General features: G+C 39.9%; 1 protein-coding gene across 2 annotated transcripts in view; it reads right to left on the bottom strand.

Annotated features, from left to right (window-relative positions):
- pitpnm3 (PITPNM family member 3) overlaps positions 1–22,465 on the bottom strand; it is a 98,616-nt gene that overhangs the window by 16,139 nt on the left and 60,012 nt on the right. For both annotated transcript variants that reach the window (XM_034867174.1, XM_034867175.1), the window contains exons 6-10: positions 13,361–13,550; positions 10,352–10,474; positions 8,739–8,926; positions 5,752–5,909; positions 5,166–5,336 (exon numbers count right to left, since the gene is read on the bottom strand). In XM_034867174.1, coding sequence (XP_034723065.1) covers positions 5,166–5,336; positions 5,752–5,909; positions 8,739–8,926; positions 10,352–10,474; positions 13,361–13,550 — 830 coding nt within the window. The remainder of the gene's footprint in view (positions 1–5,165; positions 5,337–5,751; positions 5,910–8,738; positions 8,927–10,351; positions 10,475–13,360; positions 13,551–22,465) is intronic.

Below are 22,465 nucleotides of genomic sequence, written 5' to 3'. Positions count from 1 at the left end.
ACCAGCCTGCGCGTTCACGGCAGGCACCGCTGTGGGGGAGGAGCTTTGGCGGGAGGGCTGTAGCGCAGCAGAGAGCAAGGGGGAGGAACCTGGAAGGTGTGCTTGTTCAAATTTTTAGGCTAAGTACACGTTTTCTCAGAACTCCCTACTTCAGCTTTAATAAGCAGAAGTGTTAATATCCAAACAGGTTAAGTGGCTTGACGATTAACGGTGAAGTAGGGGATTTATACATGCATAGATCCATAAAGAATACAGATATGTCTCACTTTAGATAGATTTAAATAAAAAACGTTTTATATTTACCATACAAGGGAAAACACTGCATCATTTTACTTTAGTGTACAGGTTGAAATGAATTGGATTTGATCCCAGTGTTAGACATACGTGACTTTTTCATAAATGGTCCTGGCGGTGATGTATAAAAATAATATCGAGAAAGAATTATGTTCTCTCACAGACTGCATCACTGATGGATGTTAACTTGATTTGCCATTAATGACCATCATGAGTGCGAGAGACGCTCGCCCCATCTTCTCACAGTGAATCCACTGGTAAATTTCGACATCAATTTCATCATTTATGTTATTAGAGAGCAAATTCTGCTGCTTGTTCTAAGTTGTATTGATTTGTACAAGCAGGTGTCATGACTAAACATTGGGACTGAAGTGAGAAATAGTGTTTTTTTTTTACACTTACATTTACTGAACTATATGGCGACTGAAAAAATATTTCTGATACATAATCTTCCTGAAGGAAATCCCGATTTAAACCAGAAGGGTATATTGACTAAAAATGTCAGTGGACCAACAGATAATTTGAGTGAGCCAACATGATTTCCTTTGGAATAACTCATTTTTATTGGCGAGCAATTCATGTGCACACGTGTGCAATTAACAATTTAGGTAATATATAAATTACAAAATGGCTTGAATAACATAATATAAATACATTTTATGTTTTTCTTTTAAAATATTATAAATAATTGCAAACACAGTGTTGGAGTAGCCTAAAGTTATAGTAATTCAATCTGAGCCCACTAGGCTAAATGCACACATTTTACTTCAATAGTTGCATAATGTTGCCATATGGCAACAAATTAATTTTAACCTTTTACAGAATTTTTTTTGCGTTTTAACTGGTTTAAATGATGAAAAATTAAAGTTTACTTAACACAGATAATAAGAAGAAATGCTTCTAAAATTTAGAAAAACAACTACATTTTGACTGATCCTGGAACATCTTTACATGTCCGGAAAAGGGGTGGGGAAACAAGATTTTGTGGGTATATGAAGTCATCAAATGAATACCACTTCAAAATAAAATACCTATTTACACATTTTATATGGTTTATTGTGAAAAACACTAAGAAAAAGTATTTGTTGCCATATGGCAACACCATGCAATAGATGCAAGTGTTATATAAATACATTCATTTAAAATCTGCTTAAAAAATAAACATATATATTTATTTAGCATGTTTGTTTTTGTCTATATGTGCTTGTTTTGTGTTCCCAAAGTGGTAGGACAGGTCTCAGCCGCTACAAAGTTGTTGTTGCTGTTTTTTTGCATGAATGTCAAACTCCACCTATGAATCTAGAGGGCACTAGTGCATTCTAGCACAAATGAGATTTCTGGCGCCAATTGTCTGGCTTCATTGTTTTATTTCATGTGAATACTAGTTGAATAGAGGAATAACTTAGTATTTGAAGTAATCCAGTATGCAGGAGATGTGCATTCAGTTTCCATACTTATTGTGTTTTTACAACAATGTTAGTGAGTAAATCTACTGAAATGGCCACCATAAGTGGAGTGGGATGTGTAACATGAAAAGGCAGAGGTTAGTCATGTGCCCCATGGTTAAAAAAAAACAATTGGTTATCTGTGCGTCTTTGCTAAGTTCAAACCAGAAAAGAAGGCATCAATAAATAGTTGGGGAGGGTCATACCTTTTTTTCAAATAATAATGAATCACTGGCAAAAGGAGGGGTAAGGTCTTTTATGACAAAGCATTCCAAAACTCCTCCGGTGGACCCTTAAATAAATAATGAACAGTCCCTAAGCAGAGAGAGGCAGTGAGGGAGGGAGAGATTGTTCTGATGTGTGCTGGTGAAGAACCAGAGAGAGATAGGAACACCAAAAACATGCAAGGGCAAGCAGGAAAGATGAGACAAAGGTGATCGCAAGCGTAGAAGTGTTTGTAACAAAAAACTAAAGCTAAAAAAAGATACAGTACACACACCAAGACTATTATAAATGAACAGTAGGGAAACCAAACGATTAGGATTTTAAGGTCCCATGGCAATGAAAAGTTTTTTTTTTAATTAATATGAGTTCCCCCAGCCTGCCTTTGATCCCCCAGTGGCTAGAAATGGTAATAGGTGTAAACTGAGCCCTGGGAATCCTGCTCTGCCTTTGAGAAAATGAAAGCTCCGATACTCTGATCTAGAATCTTGCCGCTTATGAGGTCATAAGGAGCAAGGTTACCTCCCCTTTTCTCTGCTTCGCCCGCCCAGAGAATTAGGCCCACCTATGAGAGAGAGACATCATGGCTTTCAAACGAGCAAAGTGGCAGATGGTCAAGGCCACAGCCCCAGCCTCCACCTTGGTCCGTCCCCCCCCCCCCCCCCCCCCCCCCCCCCCCCCCCCCCCCCCCCCCCCCCCCCCCCCCCCCCCCCCCTCCTCCAAAGCTACAGACTCAGAAATGGCACATACTAAGAAAAGCTCACTGTGGGACTGGCTCTAGTGGCTGTGATTCTGCACCAAGGCTGAATTTTGGGAAAGAGAATTCAGATATGGTATTAGGGGACCACTAAGGTCTATATAAAAGCATCCAAAGAGCACCATGACATGGGAACTTTAATCACAAGGCAGGGGAGAGTGCAACATCTGATGACAGAGGTGTAAGAAAAGAACAAGTACAGAATTCACAAGGTGAGGGAGGATGATTGAAATGTGGCCTTGAAACATCTCTGTGACTAAAAGAGATGGAGACTAGAGACTTTTAACTCCGCTTATAACACACTAGCCTATTCTATAGGCAATGTAGCGAGCAAAATATACAGCGTCATATTGACATAAAAGCTCTGTTAGCCATGTGATCCATAAAATATCAATATATGTGATAAAATATCTATAATTCCATGTGCATTTGCTGTCTTGGATGATCATATTTCCCACTGGACCATAGCTGGATTCATTAGAAAGACGGCTTTTTCTCTCTACATCAGCAGCATTCATCATAATGGAAGCTCCACTATTGACGGGTGGGGATGTCAAAGTCATACCCACAAGAGCCTGATTTGATTGGCTCTGCCTTCATAACAACTAATTACCATATTACAGAGCGGGAAATGGGTAATGTGGGCCAATGTGTCCTCTGTGTGTCTGTGTAAGCGAGTGTGTCTCTCGGTGTGCACCAGTGTCGGTTTTTAAGTTAACATATAATTGGACAGCCTCCAAGCCCGATCAATGGAACAAGGATGCAAAGCCATAATTAAAACCCACTATACCTGCAAGCCTATACGCTGCCTTTACACTCCATCATCTTTATCTGCACCAGTGGCTCTGAGAGGCATCAAGCATCCCACTTGGTGCCTGGCTGAACAGATTAAATTAATAAATCACAGCTTGAACGTCCAGTTTACACGGGTAGAAAGACTGTTATTTAATTTCATGGGTCAGATGGTTCACAAATCAGCAAAACACACAGACTACTCAACAAAAAAACTTGTGAAGAATGGCTTAAAGCTCCATTGTGTATTTTCTTTAGTTGATTATTAGCAAAAAAGCTTTTTTTCTTCCACAAGAATGTGCTCATTCATGAGTAATTACTTCCAACAACTAATCATCGAAATCTCGGAAGGTTAGAATCTGCCATTCAGAATCCTTTCGAAGACATAGTATTCTGTCATGCCAAGGACATTTTAAAGATAATTAAAATGGCAACGCAACAAGACCAAGGTTAATATTGGAGTGGCTTCTCCAAGATGGAAAGAGCAAGGATTTTAAAAGGGATGCCAAAGCTGCCTGCTTCCTTCTCTTAAAGGTAATTCTGGCTATTTGTGTAAATTTGACTAAATTTAAATCAACACAAAACTATTATTACACTGGAAGGAACTCTCGTGGATGCTTATTTCACGTTCGGCCACTGTAGGAGTCTAAATCCACTCGGAATGGTTAAATTCAGTTAGTAGTCATATAAAATTTCACTGCTAGATGGGAGAAATTCTTACACATTTTAGCTTTAATGATTTTGAGTGAGTGAGGGAGTGAGTGAGTGAGTGAATTAAGGAGTTTACTGCAAAAAAACGCCAAAACGGGAAAACTAATCCAAGATGTGACTTAAATGTCTGGTCAATCAGATCTCTCCCGAGTCACTGTCACCACTTGTATTTTTAGCATTTTAACTCAACATGTTTGGTACAGTATGGTTGATGAAATATGATCATTTTCAATAGTAATTGTCTGCTCTGAATTATACATATTTCTTATGATTAGGGGTTGAGTAAAAGGATTTAGAATTTTTCAAAGCCTTGCTTCAACCCACAAAGCCTTATCTTTTGATCTGAGTTTGTGATCGCAGGCTGTTAGTTCAAGAGCTCGGTCCTTAGCATTCTTTCTCTCAGTGAGGTAGATACGTCATCACTGCTGTTTAGATGAGTCTCTATATCCCAAAAGTGGGCTAAAACATGCTTCAAATAAATCAGTGGCTCATTAAGGACTCAGTCTCACCAAGGAGGCCCTCGAGGGGGATTACAGCAGTACAGTACCATTACTAGCAGACTCACATATTGTGCCGGATCCTCAGAGAGCGGTGACAGGCTAAAGGTATTGCACCACAAGAAGATGAGGTATACTTATTTCATAATTCAGGCTTTGGGGGCAGGATTTAACTCTGCCTCTGCTGTACAAGTTCACACACACACGGCATCCAGGTTCTGTGTGCACATGTGTCAATTCACATTACTAAATCATAGAATCTCTCTGCTGCTGTAATCTAGTCCCACTAACAGAATTCCTTGAAGATTTTAGGCGAGCTTTGAAATGCAAAATCTGTTAGGTAATTAACACGAACAATTATATCAGAAAATGGATGAACCAATGAAATATTCAAGACAAGCTGCTCTTCCATCTCCCAATTCTCATGAATTGAATTAAACATCCTACCTATTAGCAGTGAGCGTCCATCTCCTAGAGGGTAGCGCTGATAACGCGGCACAGCATATGGTGGCAACTTGTGGAAGAGAGGCTGCAGCAGTGGCTCCAGTCTGGAGGCTGACGGGTCCGAAGGGTAAAACAGGTTGAAAATCTGAGAGCAGGCTGGATGCAGCTGACTCACTGAGGGTCAGAAAACACAAAGGATAGGCAAAGCCATTAGGAACAGGATTATATTAAAAAAAAGTACAACATTTCAAACTGAAAATCTGTTTAAACTAATCTGAACATTTTAAAAACCTTCATTGTTTTTAAAGAAAAAAATCTGTAAAAGACAATCCAGGTACTGTATATCATTTCACTGCAGTCAGATTTCAATAAATCAAACTTGATATGTAGTGCACCTTTTGTACAGTTCAGTGCAGTCAAGTGTGTTACAGCTAGGTGAGCCACTTACAATAAGACAGGATAAATAGAAAGTAAAACAGATAAAAACATCTGTGAGTGGTTGTGCACATACTGTACTGCACTCGTGTAGCGGTGTGGACGTGGCACATTGCATTCCCCAATATATGTTACATGTGTTTATAAGTCTTACCTTGGACAGCAGGCAGCACAGTGCGTCTCATGGCCAGCACGAGGCCCAGTGGACAGCCCAACAGGAAGCAGTCTGACACTTCAAAGTCAAATCGGCCGGGATTCAAAACCAGACTGGTACTACTGCCCCCACGCACCTCCACACTGTCCTTCATCAAACTGGAGACACAAAATGTAGAATGGTATCTGTCTGTCGCCATGGCCTACTTGTCAAATCTGTGGTCCAATGGTTACTGTGAGCCACTACTGGCCATTACATAGACAGGAAGGAGGCATGTGGAGGATTTAGTGAGTGTTAGCAATAACGTAGTAATGCAGATTTACTTTTAGTAGTTTTTTTAGATCACATCTTAGATTACATCTGACATTGTTCATCACTGTTGTTAAGTAAAAGCCAGTAAATGTGGCACATTTTTTTAATGGCACTTTTCAATTGCACTTAACAGTTAGGATTTTATAAAAATCAGGGGTAATCTGTAATTCAAAAAGTCATTAATGTGCATCTTGACATTGGGAGGGCAACAGTCTCAGTCCTGACACAGATGAGTCAGTGATGCCTTGTTGCTTTGTTAAAATTCTATCGTAGGCTGGATAGTTTGGAGCGGGGCCTTTATGACTCAGCCTGAGCAGCTTTTTGCTCAGCTCTCACAGGCTGCATCATGCGTACAGCTGTTTAAACTGCAGAGAAAGTCTCAGCTTAAAAGAGATCTCACTGTTCTCTAGTGAGCCAACATTTCCCTATTAAGTCCTGCATGGGGAGAAAGGATTAACCAGCAGGCTCCAGCAATCTTTAAAAGCCAAATCAATAGTGCTTTGATTGCCTTCCGCTTCCATTTTTGTTTTTGTCTTCTCTCATAATGTGTCCACTTCTTCACTTCTTCCTACCATGCCATTAGGAAACTGTCAGTCTGTCTGTCTGTCAAATATCCTCATAGGAAGTAACTTCCTCCAAACTCCAAGAAAATACTAGTATATATGCGGCTAAAGGGACAGTGAAGCATTTGGGCAATAAAATAAATTAAAATTAATTCTTCATTCTTAGCAAGTACACTTTTTATTCAGCCGCACATAAAACATTTCCTGTTGGCTTAGAATGTTAAGTCTTATTTTTGCAGCCTAGTTGGGCTGAATTTGTCTTTTAACAGCTACAGAAAAGCACATATCAAATTTAAATGCAGAGTGCAACCAATATTTTAAATAAATATGACAAATAAATATTACATTGGCTCACTGTTATTGAGTAAATGGTTGACATAGTTTTTTGAGCAATAATGGGTGATGAACACATGAAGTGTATCAAAAATGCCCAGCTCTTTACTGAGTGCAGGAAAAAGATGTGACGCTGATTCCTACCTATCAAACTGAAGCATGGCAAATAGATTTTCTTATGGCCATTATGCATGCACAAAGCCTTTCACTAGCTATAACTGCACATCATCTTTTTTTTTAGCACTTTAGACTAAATACATGTCAAAATTTAGTCAATTTGTTCCATTTAGAGTTGTTTGTTTTTTCTCAAAATGAGTGTATTACTATCTCTTAAAATATCAGCGAAATGAGCCAAAGCACACATCTCTAACAGAGATAGATTGGGGAATAATGAGACAGTAAAGTCATAAAAGACATCAGCCCCACTGCTTGCTGCACTCTCCTGTGTGTTCATTATAGCAGTGTTGTGACCATTTGCATGTGATCTCACAGCAAATTCCCAGTCCGGGTCAAAGCAGAGCAAGGTGCATGTAAAAGAGTGAACCAAAGGCAGACAGCCATTCAATAAGCCATACTGAAAGATGGGATAACGTGTGTGAAAATGAGCTTTAATAAGCCCTCTTGCTGACTGGGAATATCCACTGGGAAGTGCAGTGGAAAAGAGTACATCCAGGAGTAGAGGTTACCCTCCATTCAGCAAGTCTCAGGATTAATTAATCAAGAGTGTAGCAAGAAGTGAAAGTTGAGAGGTGCACAGTCATGAACACGTGGCATGACTGTGAATCGATGGGATCCTTACTTCAGTGACTGTTACTGGGATGGTGGAAGCTTAGTGGAGCATGGGATTTGGAATGGGAACACTGGTTGCTTGAAGTGAGTCAACATGGCAGTTGTACTCCCTCCAGCCACCCATCCCAGACCCAGCTATATTCACCTGCAGCGCTCTGTCTCCCACACAAACTGACTGGCACAGAAACAAACAGGCTATTTATAGCCCAGCAGAGGCAGATAGGTAGGCGGGGCAGTCAAGCTGCAAATATTGATAAAGAGCACGAGCAAAACAGGGTGACACATGCAGCCGGCTGGCATGCAACATCTGGATTATCATATGAACCACTAACAGTCATCACTCATCGAAAAATGCTATTTGACAGAAGTAGATGAAGAATTTCTACTCTGTACTTCCGATATGCTTCTTTTACCAAGGTGTGTGTGTGTGTGTGTGTGTGTGTGTGTGTGTGTTTGTGCGTGTGTGTATGTGCACAGAACAGTAAAGAAAATTTGGTTTTGCCCTAAAGTCGTGCAAGGTCACATTTAAAGGAGAATAAATTAAAACAACTTTTCATTTTTTGCTTTAAAATGCCTTTTGAAATCCTTTGGATTTTTCTAGTTTTCTGCACTGACAGATCTGAGTTCACCAAAGCATTTTCTTACTTAGAGCGCAGTGTGAGGCTGTGTGTGTGCTGGTGTAAATAAGTGTGTGTTTTTGTTCTTCTATTTCTGCTATATAATTATATTATACTATATACACTATATAATAGAAACATAAAAAAATACATGTTTTCAAGTGACACATATTGGTATATTGCCAAGGGTATGTGTAATAAAGTATCCTACTTATAAGTTGTTCAACATAAGCCGTAATGGGCTAATACATTCAGAGATATTAAATGGGTAGATACCTTGATATAAACAGAATGTCAAGATCAAGAGTTATTTTTCCTGATAGTAAATATTGTCAACCCTTGTGTGGGGGTATAATCATGCGTACTGTCCCACCTGGAAAAAAAGCTGTGCTGGCCCGTGGACGAGGTGTCTCCGTCACATGAGTCGCTCTGCTTTCGGCTGAGCGGCGGCCCGGTCTGGCCGTTCCCTTCGTTGGGGGCGGAGATGTCAATGTTGCTCTTGCTGAGCCTCTTGCTAGAACTCAGACCTGGGCTGGACTCCCCGAGTAGGCCCGAGTTATCCTAACAGGAAGGAGGAGAGTGTGCAACTGTGAAGCCTAATACACACAAAAGAAGTGGGTGCATCAGGTAATTACATATAATCAGACGGGGGTTAATGCGTTTTCCCATGCAAACACTTAAATGTGGGAGGGGAAACCCTAGCCGAGCAAGATTGAATATATTGTAAGTGGATTTGAATAGCAACAGGGAGGAGAAGAAAGCAAGGGACACTTAGCACGGGGGAAAGAACAATAAATGACAAGCTGCTTCAGGCGGGCAGTTCAGCAAACTTATTATAATTTACGATGAATGTGTTACATGCACACCACAAAAACTGCAAAAAAAAAAGCTTAGGAACATTCCGATGCCCATCATATTACCCACTGAAAACAAATGGTGACCCAAATTTAGCTCCACTGGGACTTGTAATTCCACCTTTTATGTATGAGACTTCAGAAAACATAGCGCCAAGGACATTGTCTCTAGTTCACAGCGAAATTTTCTAAAAGCTGTGTCTTGATAGATGTGCTAAAAATAAACTGACAAGAAATAGACACAGCTGAGGTGACTGTTGGGTATGAGAGTCTCTGTTTGTTTACAAGAGATCACTGGCGGTGCCACATGGGCACGCTTGTAGCAATCAATTCCACTGATGAAGACAAAGTATAAGTCAAGCTTGTAATCTTGATCATTTGTATTGATCTCTTAATGATGTATTAAAACTAAAATATCTCCCGGACACCATACACATCTGGGCATACAGCCCGATCCGGTTGGGGAGAGTTCTAGCCCGACCAGGCTGCTCTCTTTACCCTGTCTCTCTTAATTATGCTTTAATAGTTTTAGACAGCTGGGGGACTTCCTTCGACACACTGAGCTCCTCTCTCCTCTATCTTTCTATCTTTTCATTTTGTGTGCATCCATGTCCCAGAAATGCTTTTTACTAACCTAGCTAGGGGGAGTCATTCCCCGGAGTCCTTATGTCCTGTTTTTGCCCAGCATGTTTCCTTGGATCAGGGAGGCTCCAAAAACATGGTAGCAGCTGTTGCCATGGTCCCGTTACACGTTCATCCTGCTACGCTCTGCTGTGCCCTGCTACGTCCTGCTGTGCCTTGGAACGCCACACAGTGCCCTGCTATGCCATGAACTACTACAAAGAACTACTACAAACTACTATTTTGTGAGACTGTTATTGCCACTCTTCATTTTAAACCCAACCGGTCGTCAGACACCGCAAACCAAGAGCCTTGGTCTGTCCGAGGTTGCACTGTTCCTTGTTGAAACTACTAGAACTGTTGGGTCCTTGTAAATTCTGGAGTATGGTCTAGACCTACTCTATCTGTAAAGGGTCTCGAGATAACTCTTGTTATGAATTGATACTATAAATAAAATTGAATTGAATTGCATCCCCATCACCATTTCACCACTGTAACAGTGAGCGCCTACCTTCAGGCTCTCAGTGCTGTTGTTCCTGCTGCTGTTGTTGGGGCTGCCAGGCCTCTGGTGGTTGCTGAAACACAAAGCGTCGAAGCACAGCACGCCTCCCACACAGTCACCCATTAGGCATACCTGCTCGGAAAAAAATATAATTCAGCTTCAACATATGGTGCACTCAGACAGTGAAGGACTTAACAGAACAGGAAGACAATTAGAGAGTTGTATGAATGGAATTTACACCAGAATTACCACCTTGCGCTTGTATGCCTCTGCCAACCAGGCGAGTTACAGTTTACATACATGTCTGCCAAGGCTCACTTAATGTATGTAGTGAAGACTTTAAAGGTCCCATGACATGGTGCCCTTTGGAGGCTTTTATATAGACCTTAGTGATCCCCTAATACCATATCTGAAGTCTCTTTCCCAAAAAGTCAGCCTTGGTGCAGAATTACAGCCTCTTGTGCCAGTCCCACAATGAGCTTTCCTTAGTATGTGCCGTTTCTAAGTCTGTAGCTTTTGAGGAGGAGAGAGGGGGGGACAAGGTGGAGGCTGGGGGTGTGGCCTTGACCAACTGCCACTTTGCTCGTTTGAAAGCCATGATGTCTCTCTCTCATGGGTGGGCCAAATTCTCTGGGCAGGCAAAGCAGAGAAAAGGGAAGGTAACCTATAGGATTCCAGATCGGCCCATCTGAGATTTCATTTTCTCAAAGGCAGAACAGGATACCCAGAGCTCGGTTTACACCTATCACCATTTCTAGCCACTGGGGGACCATAGGCAGGCTGGGGGAACTCATATTAATGTTAAAAAACCTCATAAAGTAAAATGTTCATGCTATGGGATCTTTAAAGCATTTCACAGCCTCTGAACACCCACAAACTGTGATTTCAGTTATTGTGGCTGACCTCTTCTCAGGTGGAAACTGGGACCGAGCTTAGGTGGGAATTTATTAGGTCACAAATCTTCATTTACCAATAGGAACGATGAGGATGTCATTTGTCCTGCCCTAACAGGTGAAAGAAATCTAACAGGAGACTCAGGAAGATGTCAATCAGTCTACACACACCCACACAGTCCAGGGAAGAGGTCTAATCAGCCAGGTCAACTAAATACACAAGGTCTTCAATAGAAAATGTGTTCAGTGTATTTCCTGGTGAAGCATGCTTTACATATCTGCAACTATCTGTGGGGATCTATACAGTACAATCACCACAGATTCAAGGTGGGTACCCAGGATCAGTGTCACCTATTCAGTTTCTGACTAAATATCTCCCCATCTGTTCCTGATTTATGTGTTCTTATATCTTATAATATTTACAATGCCACAGTGAAGATGACCTTTGACCTTTTGAATATAAAATATCACCACTTCATTTTATCCTATTAGACACTAGTGTAAAATGTTGTCATAATTAGCGTAGGCATTCTTAAGAAGTGGCCAAAAACACATTTTGTGAGGTCACAATGAGCTTGACCTTTGACCTCCAAATTCTCATCAGTTGATCCTTGAGTGCAAGTGTATGTTTGTGCCAAATTTAAAGAAATTCCGGCCAAGGCGCAGAGACAAAAAAACTAAGTTAATACATTGGTAGAGGAAGGCATGACAATCATTTTGTCCAAATTTCAGAATATATATAAATAGGATTACGTATTTTCTATTTACTGTATTAGTATGCTATTTTTTAAAGCTTGCTTGCAAGGAATCAATACTTCCAAGACTGCTAATAAAATTTCACAAAGAGAAAATAAAATGACCCCCTCCTTAACACTGTTCCACCCCCATCATTCCAACATTTGATTATAATAAAGGTACACAGCATAGACCAATTTGTAGTGCTATATACTGCAGAGTAATGGAAAAGGAATGAGTTGAATCATCCTAATGACAAAGTTGTAAAAATAAAGTGGGAAGGAAAGTCCTATTATAAATGATTCTGATAAATAAATATTTAAATTGGCAATTATAAATGCCATACCGATATATTGATCGGGCTCTACTTCTTAATATAAACATTGATACTTTTAAGAATTCAGCAGGTTAGAGGGAACCTTGTACAATTGCAGAAACTCGTTCATATCCAAGCTTAACTGGTATTGTAACTGAAATGTTCCTAACATAATTGATATTGAAACAAAAATCCAATCGGCAATAAAATAGATTCGGAATCTAATCGAGTCAGAAAATCAGTGAGGACACCCAACCCTGATAACAACACATGTATTGGTGTGACTACCTAACTGTAATCACCTGGGGTTGTTAGCTTGTACTTCTTGACTGTATGGGTTTTGTTGTTGTTGATTGGCTCATCAGGAATGAAGTGATCATGGCTCTCAATAAATAAATAAATAAATGAAAATGGCAATTACTTGTGAAATCTACTTCATGGCTTAGATTTAGCTAGCACCTTTCTATCTAACCAGACAAAGTGCTTTACAATTTGCCTCATATTCACACAACACAATGGCCTTCCCATCAGGAGCAGTAGGCAGTTCAGTTTCTTGCACAAGGACACTTTATCATCCAGCTAGTAGGAGCCGAGGATCAAACCCCCCAACCTTGTGATTGAAGGACAACCTGCTACCTTCTGAGAGACAGCCACTTGTTGACCTGCCTTTTTAATTACACTATGAGTTAAACTATTAATCATTTTTTTATAAATTGTGAAAGCAAAGAGTTGTGTTTCAGAGCCCTAACCTAATGCTGTCAAATTCAACTCAACTGTAACACTCTGCTTACGGATTAGTATCTCAGGGGAAATACAGCTTGTTACAAAGAGCCTAGTAGTTGTTATGTACAAGTGAGGGAAATGTGTTCTGCTTAAATAATAGACATCTTGAGCCCACTGAAGGCCTGAACTCCCACAGAATACACAGCCCACTCCAAAGCAATCTTAAATTCCTTTGACAATCATTGACTTCAGTTAAAGTGCCTCCAGCTCATTATTCAATGATAAGAGACTAGAGTGAACTAGAGTTCTCCTCTCCTTCTCCTCTCCAACCAGAAGAAGTTTGAGACGGACCTGACCCATGAATCCCTGGCCATCCTCTGACTGCAGGAAGCTGTGGTAGGCCTGGTTGGATTGGGCAATCACCGTGGCAACGGCATCCTGGTAGCGAGGTGAGACAATAGCGAGGAGCGGGAGGGCAGCCAGGGGCAGGTGGTCCACGCTACTAGAGACACAGCTCTCGTCATAGCTGTATGGATTCAGACTGGAGGAGGAACAAGCAAGGAAAGGGGGATGAAAGGGGGAAAAGAAAGGTATGGTAAGAAATACAACAGATTAACAAAGCGCTTTGGGAGTATTCCCATACATACTTTGTAAAATGGTAGTCATCAGTTTCTGCCTTGCATAGTGCACAGTAATTTCAAAATAGATAGTTCATTGAATTAAGTAGATGTCTATAATCAAAGATTCATCAGGTGTTCTTTTTGTGATACGCATCCCTTTGACTTTCCCAAATGTAATAATATCTAATCCAATCTGTCCATGGTGCACTCCACCTGATTTGAGGCAAGGCTTTCCACAATGTTACTGTGTGTGTGTGTGTGTGTGTGTGTGTGTGTGTGTATGGGAGTTTGTGTGTGTGTGTGTGTGTGTGTGTGTGTGTGTGTGTGTGTGTGTGTGTGCGCGGGCGTACCAAAAAGATAAGGAGAAGAGGGAAGCTATCTCAAGGAATAAAACACAAGCTAACCTGCACAGACATAGCAATGAGAGCAGTGTCTTTGTGTCTTTACTGCTATGTAGACATTAATGTGTGTGTGTGTGTGTGTGTTTGATGCTGTGTGGCCCAATGACAGTGCAGACACAGATCAAGCGAGACGCTACGTAAAAGATGGTGTTGGCCTGCACTCTCCCCCTGAGCAGCAGTGCCAACCATGTCATCATCCATCAGTTGCTCTGATTACAGGAAGAAGCAGCACAGCCACATCAAGGCTGAAATATGTCAGCAACCATGGACACATCACTACACAGAAGGGCACAACCTCTGTGGAAGTGGCTGACAGTTCTGATATACTGAAAAGAAGATTTACATAATTTAACATTTTAGAAAGGACACAATCGCTCTCCAAGATACAGCTTGGATCGCAAGATCAATATTAATTCCATCCCTGTTTAATCTAATCAGCCCGGCTAAATATATTGCATATCTATTCTAACTATATTATAACTATATCTATTCTATTTAACACCCAAACTGAAAGCAACAAGAGAGAATTGTTTCCAGGGTCTGCTTTACAACTTCATTTGGTTGTTTTGTTTTTAATGGGTCTCAAATATACTTACAGTTTGATTAAAAAGCTGTTTATTAGCAACTCAAACCGGGGTAAACATGATTTTATCAAACAGCATTTGTTGTGGACCATGTTTAACTGTGGACAAATACAGACAACCCAGCGGTGTATGTGAGACTGAGTCAGAATACATTATAGTGTCAATGTTCATTGTACAAAAAAAACATACTGCACCAGTCAGTGAAACGATGTGGCAGGAGGAGTGGGATGGAGCTCTGTGTCAGATAGGAATAACATATATCAGGCTTTAAATACTCAGGCCAAAGTAGCAAAAGTTGCTACATTCATGATGTTTTTTGATTTTCATGGGATGTATTAAAGCACCCATATTATGCTCTTTTTCAGGTTCATAATTGTATTTTGAGGTTGTACCAAAATAAGTTTACATTGTTTCATTTTTTAAAAACACCCTATTTTTGTTATACTGGTACATTCCTGCTTATCGTCTTTTCACCCTTTGTGTTTAGGTCTCTGTTTTAGCAACAGAGTGAGCCATCTCACTTCTATACTATCTTTGTTGGGTGTCACACATGCTCAGTAGCTAGGTAAGGTCACATAAGCTACACAACTCTTTCTCCAACTTTGGTCAGTACAAGGCAGGATTAGCTGGGAGACTTCTTCTAGACGAGGGCCACTTGTAGAATACCTGCAGAACAGGGACATGGAAGTAGTTCTTTAGGAGATTATGGTGAACTAGTGTGTGTTGTAGCAGTGTGTTGACATTGAGAATGAGCTAGCATGCGAGCACTAGCATGATATGGGTTAGCCACCTTGTCTCGGCTAGTTATGTTCAGATTTTGAACAGCTCACCCAGAGACTGAGGGCAGAGGACATTATGAAACCTGTACCTGTCTCAAAACACCATGAATAGTTTGTTTCCAAGTTTGTATGTGTGTGGAAGCACCAGAGACACAAAATAACACCCAAATCCCAGAAAAGGGTTGTTTTTTTTATAATATGGGCACTTTAACATAAATAATATAGACTATACCCAGCCAAGTAAAAAATAAAAAGATTAAATACTTAATGAGCAGTTGGCTCACACATTGGAGCTAATTAGCTAATAACTAACACCTGGGCCCAGCTGTTATGTCCTCATCGTAAAGTCACTGGCGCTGCACACTTTCTAACAAGCCCCAGGTGAATCTAGCCAACAAGAAACAGCATAGAAATAAAATAGTTTTGAAATTGTCTGTTTATCTTTTGATAGAGGCTATTTGTTTTCTCTTGCTATCGGTCTTTGTCCTACAGGAGTGTAAGCTGAAGCACTATTACTGCTGTCTACACAATATGTTTGAGGTGTGCACAACAGTGCACACTTGAATCAAGCTGCTTCTATGCTCTTTGTTTCGGGGAGATGTTCTTGTCGTCCTGCTAATTGGACCGACATGATTTATTGGACTGTCCATCAAAACTGGCTTTGTTTAATTAGAGCTAAACATTTTGTTGCCATGGTTACATACCCCAGATCATTAATGGAGTTTGTGTACCATCTAGTATGCAAGGAAATGTTTCTCTGAGTCTCGACCCAAGAACAATAGGTGCCAGAGCAACTTAATGTTAATTCACTGATTGTGAATGTCCCATTTTTTATGAAGTCATTTACCTGATTGCTCACACTGATTGCATGCAAATCTTCTCATTAAATTCCTTTCTTTTATTTGCAAATCAGAACAAATCCTCCAGCCCCATTATCATAACCTTTTTTTTAATTACAGATGAGATTCAGCACCACTACATGCTCAAAAGTGCCAATATGTTAAAACTGCCAAATACCATGTTGCAGGCTTTATTAAACCTGTTGAGAAGAAAAGAGACAACTGATGTGACTGATGTTTCCAGTCAGTCCAGGAACTCTCCAGTGGATAAAGATTATTTACATCAGTTTATTTACATCAGTGAATAAATTATCAAATGTCTTTTTAAACCTATTCTGTTTGACAGAAATATTTTAAAATCTAACTGGCAAACTTATTATACAAGATGATTTGAACAAGATCTGTTCATACATGTTCTTAAGCCATATTAAACCATATATATATATATATATATATATATATATATATATATATATATATATTTATATTTATATATATTTATATATATATACTGCATATAAAATCGGAGAAAATTGAAAACAGAGAAAATCATTTCCTTTTTCATGTCTATAGTCTGAAGGAATGGAGAACAGTGAGCTTAGCTAAACTTGTGCATGTCTATATAATTAAGTAGAACCTCCTTAAATTAAGAAAATGACGGCTAAACATTACCAAAGATGTGTGACTTGTTATTTTTACCATTACATTAACTTATGATATGCATTGAAACTTGCAATCATCTTCCTCTTTAGTTGCACACGGCCACTTCATAATTAATTCAACTATGCATTCCAGTAAAAGATGTTCCTTTTTTACATGTATAATCACATACATTAACTGATAAAAACTGGCTCAAAGACTTCAAAATGAAACCTTCAAATACTGGTATTGTACTTTCACTTATTTCAGAAAAGTTGCTATGTGTCAACCAGCAATTACCCAGAGTAACCTCACTCTTCAAAATATCTACAAAAAGAGAAGTAAAAAAGAACAACCACAAGGGTGTCTGAGTCTGAGTAAGGATTAAAAATAGCCCTAACAACAGTTTCCCTTACTTGTACGCAAAATTATATTTTGAAAATCAACTCTGCAAGTAAACCACAAGTTGAAAAATGTAATCAAGGTGTACAAACATCAATTATAATCAAAGAACTCCACATGTTACTATGATTATGCTAACTTCAGTTATATTTATACAGAGAGGTAATATTGTTTATGTTTTTAATTGCCTTAATCAAGTTGGAATTATTATCATAATTCAATGGACATGTAAATGAACTGAATGAAGGCATAAAACGTGCAACCTGTGTTAGGATCCACACCGTATGAACGTATAAAACTTTTGTCATGTATTCTGTATCATCACTCTAACAGCACTGCACACAGTTATTTGCAAAACAACAGTGTCACTCCCTCTACAGAAGCTGCTGTGTGAAATATTCAGCTCAGGCAATTCAATCACAGAGATGTCGATGTATTGCTCCAGGAGGAAGACTCTCTGAACAACAAAATACTAAATAAATCTGGTCAACTCATAATTCAAATCCGGATTATTTGTTTACCAGGTGCCTTTTTTTAGTTTAAGGAGCTGTAAGAAATCCCAACATCCCAGCTGAGTGCCACAGAGGGTTTGGGCCAAGCTTTGTAGTTGCCTGGCCTTGATCTTATTAGAGTCTTGTTAACAACTGCTGCTCACACACAGTCCCAAAAACACACACTTGCTACCGGGAACAAAAAAAAAGCACCAATTTATATTCCAAACACAGCTCTACCTCTGAACAGTTTCGCTGTCACATGACAGGGACATGACAGGGACATAGGTTTAACACCTGCTGCACAGCTCAACAAATGTCTGAAGAGACACTGGTGAGACACTCATTATTTGTGTTACATAATTACTTGCTTATGCAAGCACTTGTTAGTAACATTAAGATGGAGCAGATGCTGTTTTACATGCGAAAGTGCACATAAAGGAGTTGTTTGTGTGTGCGCAAGAGGCAGTTTGAAGGTGTGAACGTCCTAGAGCGCTGCAGGTTATTCTCCCTCCCATCAATGGTTCTTAATTCTTTTCTGTATTTAATCTCAATAATCCTAACTATAATTTTCTCTAAAATGCTGCTGATCAATATAGTTGTGGCTGTGATGATGGGGCCGGACTAAAAAGCGTTGTACCTGCTGTCAGAAACACAGCATGGTTCATCCAATATGTCATCCACCGAGCTACGGGAACTATACACTTCCAGACAACCATCAATCAGTGAAGAGATCTACTGCTACTTGAAAGGTTTTTTGTTCCTCAAAGGATGCACATCAAAAGAGCGTGCCTCACGTCACTATGACGAGTCGGTCCTGTTATCTCAAGATGTGAGTCACTCGCTAACATGTGGCAACATTTACCCCTTTCACGTCTCTCTGCTCACATTAGCAAAATCTAAGCAATATTAACTGATATATCATGAGGTCATATTGAGGTGTAAAGTGCACATCTTAGAAGACTCATTTATGTAACAGAAAAACTTCAAAAAGCCTTATTCCCTGCTTTGTTATGGGCCACAGTTGGCTTTAAATCGGCTGTAAGGTTATCCTTCATCCTTGAACCAAGAGCTTTACAGTTTATTGCTTTCCTAGTTATCATGATGTTATGTTCTTTAGAAACACTGTCAGAGACTCACTCAATGACACCTGAAGGCAGGCTAATTACATAGTAGTCTATACTGAGAGATGTACAGAACTCTTTCTCAAGGTTTAATGGTAATGTCATGATAAAGAGACCCATTAACAACAGTGGGGAGAAGATAAGGCCGAGTGAGCCGATTAAATCTCCAATCAGCCTCATCTCATGCAGCATAACCCTGCGATGGACTCTATTATGCTGCCTCGCAACCCTTTTGCCTCATGCCATATAATGTCAAACTGAAAACTCTGAAGTCTGTCAGACTCCTGCTTAATTGCTCTCTCTCTTTCTTAATGGCTGACTTAGCAATGCACCACAATTGGACAATTAAAATGAACAGCAATGGGCACCTGAAGTCCTCTTAATTAGGGAAAGGGTACAGAAATAGTAGCAGCATGTCCCGATGGGCAGAATAATGAGTCGCTATCTCCCTGAACTGAAGTCACTATTTGTGCACAATAAAACGGACAAGTGGACTTCCTCCTCCATGCCCTGTCCCTGATAGAAAACTGATCCTGTGAAATGATGCAAAATCTACTAAGATAGGAATCCATTTTATTTATTTTTCTCCTGCTATTCAGATGACGTTCTCAATAGCTGGAATGTTTTTTTTTGTCTTCAAGCTGTGACAGAGGTGGTGTGATGGCTGCGAGAGGAAACCAATGTGGGAGTCTTTTCACTGTCGCTTTTAATTGGACGTGCTTCAATTGTGTTTGTGTGGGATGTATTTGTGCGAGTGTATTTATGGATGAAACGTGTGTGTGTGTGTGTGTGTGTGTGTGTGTGTGTGTGTGTTGTTCTGACACCCAGCTCCTAGCCAGCACCTACTGTTCATTAGCAGACAGAGCTAATAATGACCGTTCAGAGCCCAGCGGAGCACAGCAGGCCTTCCCCACACATGGAAGGAAGGACAACACAAGCTGAAAAAACATGTTCAGTCTCTATGGGTACATCTTACAGTACGTGAGGAATAATGAAGCACTGAGTCAAAACTGGTTTGTTTATGTGAAAGTTTGTCTTGAGGCGCTAAAAGGTTTTGCCACCTCCACTCTGTGTTGCAGTTTTCAGCCAAGCTGTTACCCAGAATGAGAGTGAATTACCCACACAGCAGCGATTCCTTCCCGTGGGGCTGCCTATTCTGTTGTTTATGTTGGCATGCAAATAAATGAGGCTCCGCTCACCCACAGGTCCAACACTGTCATTAGAGCAAACACTGTTAACTGATGAAAGTGTAGTTGAACAGTTGAAGTGTTGTGTTTGCTGCTGTGTGGGTGTGTAAAAATGCCTACTGACTACACTTATTGTTAGAGAGGAGAAGCTAGCTGGGCATAAGTATGTTTTGTCTAATTTCACTGGAGAGCTAAAACACATAGTCACTTCTCATTGTTTCCAGGAGATTTTTAACCAGATGTTATGAGCAGAATGTCTCTCACTCACTTATTAGAAATTAGGGCTAGACGGTAGATTTTCTGTTCTATCTAGCTCTGTTGGTGGATATTAGGGCTATATGTGTCTATATATGTCAGACAATAAGTAACAGAAATTCCAAACTACATATGAGGGCATTTAAAATTAGTGTTGCATGGAATTAAATGACTATCAAACAATACATTGTTTTGGATTTTTTCAACTCCAAAATACCATATGGGCTTTGAAAGTCCTGTATCAGTCGGGATTTTTAAATAATAATTGAAAGACACAAAACATAACTTATTTCAAGGAATGTACCGTTTATAGCAAATGGTTTTACATTACTGACTTGTACTGCTCTTTGAGGGAGTTCTCAACAAATCTGCATAGCAACAAGACATAAACTGAGATACTGGATCAACAATCCTTCTAAAAAATACATTGGAATATTTTAACAATACCAAAAGCTTAGCACGTGAGGACGAACAACAACAAAATTAACACAAAAAACTAAACCAAAATTTTAAAGTCTACTAATGGACAAATAAAACATCCTACATGAAACTAAAATCTCAAAATAACAATTAAAGACTGTGGAATCAATGTATTACCCACTGCCTAGTCTCGCATTGCCAGACCTTTCTAAACAGCACTTTGAAAGAGGGTCTGGCTAGTCCAGACAGAATTCCGGGATGGGAGAAAAACATGCTCGGGGTTATTGGCATTTCTTCAAACCAATCACAATCGTCTTGGTCGCCGTTAAAAAATTGTTTTAATCATGCAACAGAAAACTCAGATTGTACAGATAGTCTAGCTAGCTGTCTGGATTTACCCTGCAGAGATCTGAGGAGACAGTTAACCATAGTACTCATAAATAACCAGAGGTTAGAACGGCAACATAAAGGAAGAGGAAGGTGACGGACATCCGGCAAAAATTTCTGGCGGCACCGTAACAGTCCTGGAAGTGGAACGTCGTGGATATAGACTACCCGTTGCCTGACTTGTTTCTGAATTATTTTGGCTTGTGCATTTACATTGTTTATTTATCTTTATCTCATTTAACCATTTATTTTGCCAATAATGAGACAGCTGTGGTCCTTTTTGACATAGGGTTTTAATATGAATCAATGTCTTTTCAAAATGTCGTGCATTGTGCATGTGTCTGCACACACAAGAGCAGGCAATTGAGACACAGTGCAGTAACTGAGTTCTGCTCAATTCCCCTGAAAATAAGTTGTTTTCAATATTTCATCTCTGGATGTGGTGAAAGCTAAGCAGACGTCTTCAGAGCTCAAACCACTTTACCCTTGCCTTGCTTCCAGCCACTACCTCCCTCCTGCTAACGTCAATCACAAAACCAGACAGAAGCCTCAACTTCACTGCCAGACGCATTCTCTCAGCCTCGCTGATTAGTGATAATTCAGACAAAGACATCCCCAGCATATAATTGGAAAGCAGTGAAAACTAAGTGATGCTGTCAAAGATCAAACTGGTGACCACTGGGACATGTGGCATTAAATGTGCCATGAAATGATTAGTTTCAACTAAGCAGCGCTCTGCACACATGCAGCACATGAGAAAGAGCAAAAACATGAATGCAGACAAAGGTTTACCTCCTGAAGCTCAGAAATATCTTCCAGAAAGGAATAAGATGTTTTCATGACGCTGAAACTGTATAATTCAGCATAAGGGAAGAATCATCTACAGTACTTATTGCTGTTCATTGAGGTGCTGTACTACCATCCACAATTAAGTCATGCTCTGAAATCAATAGCATTAAACCTGAATACAAAGTAACAGTAGCTTATTAGACAAACAAATAATCAAACACATTCCTTTCAGAATCCTCAATCAGGATCATTAGAAATTGTATAATGTCATTTAGTCATTTATTTATCTTGCTGTGTCAAGGACTTGATGGGACAATAAACATTTAAAAACAACAGCATTTAAAAAAGTTACAAGTTAAATATTCCTCATGGCCACATGCTTGCAGGGGCTGAGAAATGTCATCAGCATACTAATAGTTATAATTATAACATAGCGCAGGCTGTTTCAGGGTCTTTGGTCAATATACACTCACCGGCCACTTTATTAGGTACCCCATGCTAGTAACGGGTTGGACCCCCTTTTACCTTCAGAACTGCCT

Source organism: Etheostoma cragini, chromosome 3 (assembly GCF_013103735.1).
Source record: "Etheostoma cragini isolate CJK2018 chromosome 3, CSU_Ecrag_1.0, whole genome shotgun sequence".
Lineage (NCBI taxonomy): Eukaryota > Metazoa > Chordata > Actinopteri > Perciformes > Percidae > Etheostoma > Etheostoma cragini.
Note: the sequence above shows the minus strand (reverse complement) of the source record. Positions and strands in the feature narration are given on the sequence as shown.